Here is a 7653-nt window from a genome sequence, read left to right on the forward strand (position 1 = left end):
ATGCATATACAATGCAATACATAGATTACAAATACATAAATACCATAGAGTTGTTGTTGTTCAGTCGCACAGTCGAGTCCGACTCTTCGTGACCCCATGGACCAGATCATGCCTGGCCTTTCTGTCTTCCGCCGTCCTCTGAAGTTGGCTCAATTTCCTGTTCGTTGCATCTATGACACTGTCTAGCCATCTCATCCTTTGCCGTCCCCGTCTTCTTTGACCTTCAATCTTTCCCAGCATCAGGGTCTTCTCCAGTGAGTGCTCCCTTCTCATTTGGTGGCCAAAGTATTTGAGCTTCAGTTTCATTATCTGGCCTTCCAGGGAACAGTCAGGGTTGATTACTTTTAGGATTGACTGATTTGATCTTCTTGCAGTCCAAGGGGCAGTTATCTAACCCTATATCCAAAGAGATGTTTGTCAAGGATGTGTTCTTGCACCACATCTATTCAATTTATATCTAAATGGCTTTGTCCCAGGTCTTCAAAACATACCCACTCATGCACCATCTGTGGGAAACTGGCCTGCCCTGTTGTATGCCGACGACCTTGTCTTATTATTGAGGAGTCAGATTGGCCTAAAACGTGCCATTAAAGCATTTATTGTCTACTGCAATGAAGAATTATTGGAGATAAATGAGGACAAGTCCAAAATTATGGTCGTCACAAAATCAACAACAAGATCAAACAAAAGATGGACAATTGGAAGGTACAAATTGCAGCAGGTCGATGAATTCAGATATCTCGGAATTGTATTCCAGCCAAACCTATCATGGTCCAAGCACATTAAATATCTTAGACAGAAAATCGACCTAGCCTTACTAGCCTTGAAGAAGTTTTTCTACATCCAAGGAGCTCAATATGTGCCAGCACTCCTGAAAGCGTATAAGACCTTAATACTGCTGTGTATACTATATGGTTCCCAAATCTGGTTCTTAGGTCCAACAGAGCAACTTGAAAAACTACAGCAAGCCTTCTTCAGTAAAATATTAACTCTACCATCATGCATCGCTTCTGCAGTCATAATGCTTGAGATAGGCCTCCCCAAAATCTCAACTCTGATCTGGAGGGCCATAGTTATAAATATTGACTGTTAAATGCTGAACGCCTCCCAACCTTTACCATATTGACAGAACATGAACGTTGCTGGTCAAAATGGAATGATGCTGTAGATGCGAAAACAAGCCAATTGGGCTTATGGAAGACAGAGAACTTAACCTAAAGAAGAGAAGCTTCACTCACAGAAAAGTTGCTCCAAAATGATTGGGATGCTTTTCAAACAGATGCTAGATGAAAATGCTCCCCAGTTCATCTAGGAATTACATATGCCACCAAATTTGACCTGCCTTTTTACTTAAACTTGTTGACTATTCCAAAACGGAGGCAGTCATACATGATTGCACCCTGCAGTGTGTTTCCAACAGCCCAGATGAAGGGCCGTTTTCTCAAGACCCCTCTGGACTAGCAGTACTGTGACTGCCCATTGACAGAACTTGACTCATTATGTCATGTCTTCTTCTGCTGTCCAAAACATGCAGCGGCAAGAGAAAGATTCCTAAGAAAATGGCTGCAGAAATATTCATCTTTTCCTGATGCAGCAAGATTAAGACTACTTCTGAGCAGCCTCTGCCAAAACTGCACTGTGGATGTGGCAAGTTTTTGTTTTACTGTTCTTTTAAACTCTTAAAATTTTCTTTTTTATGGTGTATGGCCTATGGGCTATAAATAAACGTAACTTGCTGATACTGAATAATGTGTGCTCTTTGTCTTTACTGTCATTAAAATTTGGGTTTTGTTTTTTCTTAGATCCTTTGGGAAGATGAGAGAACTGCAAAAGGCCTGTCCAGAAAACAGTCTTTTGTGGATCTTGGTTGTGGAAATGGTCTTCTGGTCCACATCCTAAGCAGCGAAGGGGTAACTTGCTTTTCCTCTCTCACTGGCTTTTGTGACATGAATTACGTGTATTATGGGATTGCTGGCTCTGCACATCCCATGTCCCCCTTCTTCCCAGGTCCAGGCTAGAGAAACTTCCTGGCAGTGCCTGTAGTGATGACCAGTGTTCCCTCTAAGCTGAGTTAGTGTGAGCTAGCTCAGAGTTTTTTAGCCTCCGGGTCACGCATTTTTGTCCCGAGCTCAAGAAGGATGGCTCCAGAGCAAACTAATTGATGTAGTAGCCAAATCGCTCGCTTACAACTTTAATGCCAGTAGCTCACAAAGTAGAATTTTTGCTCACAAGACTCCACAGCTTAGAGGGAGCATTGGTGATGACAGGTTTTCTTCTCCCACCTGTTCCAGTGCTTAACTCTAGAACCTCTTTTGGCTCTCAGGGCTCAACACTGGAGCATACACTGCATTATATAAATGACCTTTTTTGACTTCCATCCCTTTGCCCTGTCATAGTTTGACCCTGTAACAGACCCTGGCTCAAATTGGAGGCAGTTGGTAGGACTTTGGGGCGGGTGGGTGGGGAACCTGCTGTGCCCAAGAAGTGGGAGGTTGCCATGGGCCAGGCTTAGTCTTGATCTCACTCATGATTCTGGACCTATATTTTGCTATGTAAGCGAGTGGGTGCCATTCACTTCGTGGGGGGGGAAAGAAGCAATGCACTTCGGGTGTGGGGCATCCTTATGTGCTCCCTACCACCCCCAACCCCATCCCCATCTCCAGTTAATAATGGCCAGAGCTCCTTTAAGTAAGTGCCTTCTCAATTAAAGAAGTCTAGCCGGCACCCTGGAATGAGAGCTCGGGACTTGAAGGGGAAATTGAAAGTATCCGCAAGCAGACCTGAGCCCTGCCTGCTGTTCCTCCTTCCAGGGGTGAGCGTTGGCCACCCTCCCTGGGTTTTCATGAAAAGGATTGTATTTCAGGGAGCCAGGTGGAATTCTACCCATTGTTTGTATTATTCTGGGTAAGAGAAGTGTTCTTGAATTGTAAAATATGATGAATATCATTTAACGAATAATGTTACATGAAATCTTTCAGCATTCTGGCAAAGGGATTGATGTTAGAAGAAGAAAAATATGGGACATGTACGGGCCCCAAACACACTTGGAGGTACTGTTTTTAAAAAGTGTTCTGTACAATGTTTTCCAACTTTTTATTGCTCAAACCTGTGTGGTTGGGTTGGGTCTGTTTTCCGCAAACACATTCTTCGAAATTAACTCCTATGACAACAAAACTAATGTTATTATACACACAAAAAATCAAAGTGCAGTGTGGCATGGTATACAGGGCTGTATTGACATCCAAGATGAAGTTGAAAATGTTTTCAGTCCTGCCAGAGAACACTGAGAAGGATCAACCAATCCCTTGAGTGAGGGGAGGGCCCTTTCTGCTTGTGCAAAGGGGAGTGGGCGTCTGCAGTTCAGGCCCAGCCCATCTTAAGCAGCTTTCATTCTCTCTGAATCGACTTTGTTGCTAATATGGGATGGGTCCTTATGTTTTATCAGGGTCCTGCTTGAGGCGGTGTACAATTAAAAACCACAAAAACTCAGGGCTTTAGACGTGAGAAACTATCCATAAAACAGAGCAAACCATTAAAAAAGATTGTGATCTATACCCCTGGTTAAAAGCCAGCTTGGCACCTAAAAGACAGTACAGCAGCACACAAGAGGCCCTGTTTCTGCCTCTGAAAGAGCAGCAGGGCTTGAGAGACAAGTAGAGGAAGAGACATTTTGGTCTAGCATGATGGCAGAGAGCCTTCAAAGCTGTTAAAATAATTTAAATTCTGCAAATAAATAATGACCATGTAGACGTGACAGAATATGGAAGAGGCAATGAAACTGCAGCTTAGTTAACATCATCCTGAATTGAGTTTTTGTGGGTCCCCACAGAGTCCTGCTGTGGACATTAATTTCTGGCATGACAAAGGGCCTCCTCCTTGTGACCTTCTTGTATTTTTATTTAGTGAAAGGCTGAGTTAAGGAAGTACAAGAAACTTACTACCTTTAGAGTACACAGAAAACAGCTGTAAGCCACTGAGGCATATGCGTAAGCTGCCTATGGAAAGGCTAATTCAGTCTTGTATTTTTATTTAGTGAAAGGCTGAACTTACTACCTTTAGAGTACACAGAAAGCAACTGTAAACCACTTGAGGCATTTGCGTAAGCTGCCTATGGAAAGGCTAATTCTGACGTGTTTGCTGAATTGGCACTAAATACTTGTAACCTTGTAAGAAGTACTTGACTTATTGAGCCTGCTTTGGACCCTGATTTAGTTATGGTCTGTTTTAAAAAATAGTTTTCTGACCAGTTCCCTGTGAAATGTGGAACTGCGCTTATTACTTAGAGCAGTAGCCTCCAACCTTTTTGAGAATGAGGATCCCTTTTTGATGTCAGTTTTTGTGGCCCTCCACACGACAGTAGTTATGATTGGGATCCCTTGATTAAGAAAATACATAATGAAGAAAAGCTACTACCCATTCATTTTTAAAGTGTTGCTGAGTTCATATTTTATTAATTACAACAGCATCCGTATACATTTGACAAACAGTAATACATACTCTTTATTTGGTCTACAGAAGGTATATGTGCTTGCTTACTATACGGAGTCATTTAATGAGATGACGGCTGGAGGCCTGGTGGAAGGGTAGAGGGTGTAGACCGATGATCTGATAGACAAAGTGTAAGAAAGCCTGATACGCTTGTAGGGTTGGGGTTAGGGGGGGCACAGACCTGCCCAAGCTGGATGGGTCCGTTTGCCTCTTGCCATAACTCTTCCGCAGAGGGGGGCACAGAGATAGCCGAGAAGGGCAGTGGGCCAAGGGCCCTCCTGGGGCTGGGGGCCCTTCTCTGTCCAGGGAAACACTTTGCAGGATCTTTAGAGGGTGATGATTTGTTTGAAAAACAAGCTTGGGTAAACATCCGGGCTGCAGGCCATTGAGTAGGTAATGACATCACTATTTATTGATAAAATATGTGTGCCCTTTTTGGGGAGTTGACACTACATCCCAGTAAGCAATCCATTGGCTGCCACAGTTTGAAACCTTCCCTCACTTGTAACTTTGGTTTCGCAGGATGCTGACCTTAATTTTTCAGCCTGTGTTGCTTTAACTGTGGCAAGACCACACTTCAGTGCGTGATTTGTGTGGTAATCTATGTCAGCGGCCAGTCCTTGGTGCACCTGCTGGAAAAGGCTTGCTTTGAAGCGCTGGGTGGCCTTCCCTGCTCAGTCATGCTTACCTGAGAGGCTTAGTGCAGGCCCCATCGTGTCTGTCCTCTGGGCAGCTGTGAGCTGATTGCACAGCACTGTCCCAAGCTTCCTCCTGAAAGGGGGGTGGGGTGAGCAGCTGTCTGTCTTCATTACTAGGATGGAGGTCACCCTCTTCTTCACCTGTCTGAGTGCTGTGACTGTCTTTCAACAACTCAGTCTCATGTCTAGTAACCTTGTTTTGCTTAGACATGACTGTAATAATACTTATAACCAGAAGATACTGAATCCCTTACCCCCGTCGAAGATTCATGGGGAGAGACACTCTGATGACTTCTGCAATAGACTGCTCATCTTCTCATTTAAGAGCCTGCGCTACCCCAGCTGCCTACTCAGGGGCAGTGGACCATGTTAGACATGGCTTCACTGTACTTGGCTGTGTATGAGTAAAGGGATCTGAAATGGCGTTCTCTGTAAATAAATTGCCATCCAGCTGTTGCAGCACCTTTCAAAGGCCCCTGTTGTAGTGTGGATGTTGACTGGTGATGGGAGTAAACTGTAGTTCCAAAATCCTTTCCCTTGAATCTGGCTATGAACTGTTCTCAAAATGCACAGCTTGACTTTCCCAACCAATGTTATTTTAGAAAAATAAAGTATGAATAATATTGGCTGTAATAGATTTCAACTGACTATATGAATAGAAAACTTTACCAACATTTTAGTTTACTTTTTCTGTTGTTACAGTTCCATCTTCTCTGTGTATCTTGGGCATGTTTTATCCTCAAGTATGTCTCGCTTTCTTTTAGGAATGTGCAGTTAGTCCAAATGATCTGCATCCAGATGCTGATTGGTTAATTGGAAATCATTCTGATGAGTTGACTCCATGGATACCAGTAATAGCAGCCAGGTACTCTTTGCCAGACCACAAAGTAACGGGGGTCACTGTGACTTGGGGGTGAAGAGCCACTTGGGAATTCTTCATTCCCCCCCCCAAACAAATTATGAAGTGCTGTTCTATTAGCATGCATAGAAGAATGCATAATGAAAGTAGAACAAATAAGAAGCCTATGAAGTACGTTATTTAAAACCGTACCAGCTGTTTAAAGGCACAGTAGTATGACCAGGGTTTGTATTTAAAGCTGCTGAGTTAATGAAAGCTGGTGGTAGAAAAGCAATGAGTGGTGAAAGCAATGAAACACCGTGTTTGTTTGTTTTATTTATTAAAACATTTGTATCCCACCTCTCCTCTTGGTTCAAGGTGGCTTACAATAATAGTTAAAACATCCTCAGCTAAAACCGAAGGTCAAATGACCATCTCCCAATCCCCCCCCCCTCCACTTTGAGGAATGCCAAGTGAAAGGAACAGTGCCTGACAAGGACAGTTTTGATTCATTCGAATGAAATCCAGAGAGAAGATTGTGCACTATGACAGGAATCACTGGGTAAGAGTTCCACGGAGAGCACTGCCTCCACAGAGAGAGAGACGGGCATTCCAGGAGCTGGCTAGCTCGATCCGAGTCCAGCAGCACCTGAGAGGCCAACCAGATTCTCAGGGGAGGAGCTTCCCAGGGTCAGAGAGCTCCCCCTTCACTGGGCAGCGTCTGGGTATCTGGCAAAGGGAGCTCTGACTCTTTCGCACGCACACACACACACCCCACAACCTCGTGGGTCTCTGAGGCGCTCAGTGGCCAGCTGGGGCTGAGTATCCGAGAAGAGCCTGATGCTTCTCACAGGGCCCGGGGTCAGGCTCCTGGTGCCCAGAGGGAGGAGGCCGAGTGCTCTTTTGTTGAAGGGAGCAGCACTGAGGCACCACCCCCTATAGAGGAAAGCCTGAACACCAGGTCGTGACGTCACCAAATGTAGTCATAACAGTCCCTGAACTCTGCAGTTGCCAGCTACTTTCACAAGTGTTTTAACTTGCAGTTTCTCGTGTACTCAACAAGATATTCTCTTGATTCTTTCACTGCAGTATTCCAGATTCTTCACACTAGCTTACACTGTTACTGAGTTCAGTTTCCCTTGCATATTTGAGTGTATGTTTCGTATAATTTACAAGCATATAATAGCGGAAAGTGGTGAATGTCTGTTGTATGATGGAAAGAACAAAACAACAACAATGAAACCACTGCTCCGCTAAAATACTAATTTACTGGGAACTGTCAGATCACCACTGCAGAACGGTTGTGAAAAGAACAGGTTCATGTGGTTTAGTCAAACAGCAGACCAAAAACAAACTGAATTAGCAAAGCTAATCTTAATATGAAGATTCTCTTCTTTAAATTATTACTTGGATGGCCAACAGTAATAGTCACAGTAGATTATATCCGTACGATAGAGAAAACCAGCCAGGGAGAAAGAGACCAGCGTCGTCTTCTCCTGCTCTAGTCAGCCACACAGGGAATGACTACATGGGTCGCCATTACTGTGACGTCAGGACCTGGTGTTCAGGCTTTCCTGGCCCCAGAGGACCAGGACAGCAGCAGAGGAGACACCAGCGGCCAGAGCAGCA

At 44.3% G+C, this 7653-nt stretch overlaps 1 protein-coding gene across 1 annotated transcript in view; it reads left to right on the forward strand.

Moving 5' to 3' along the window:
• Positions 1 to 7653, forward strand: part of TRMT44 (tRNA methyltransferase 44 homolog (S. cerevisiae)) — a 48100-nt gene that overhangs the window by 23904 nt on the left and 16543 nt on the right. Inside the window, exon 7 of the mRNA XM_015421455.1 lies at positions 5951 to 6051. Within this exon, the coding sequence (XP_015276941.1) occupies positions 5951 to 6051 (101 nt within the window). The remainder of the gene's footprint in view (positions 1 to 5950; positions 6052 to 7653) is intronic.

The sequence above is a fragment of the Gekko japonicus genome, unplaced genomic scaffold (genome assembly GCF_001447785.1).
Source record: "Gekko japonicus isolate JY-2015 unplaced genomic scaffold, Gekko_japonicus_V1.1 scaffold895, whole genome shotgun sequence".
NCBI lineage: Eukaryota > Metazoa > Chordata > Lepidosauria > Squamata > Gekkonidae > Gekko > Gekko japonicus.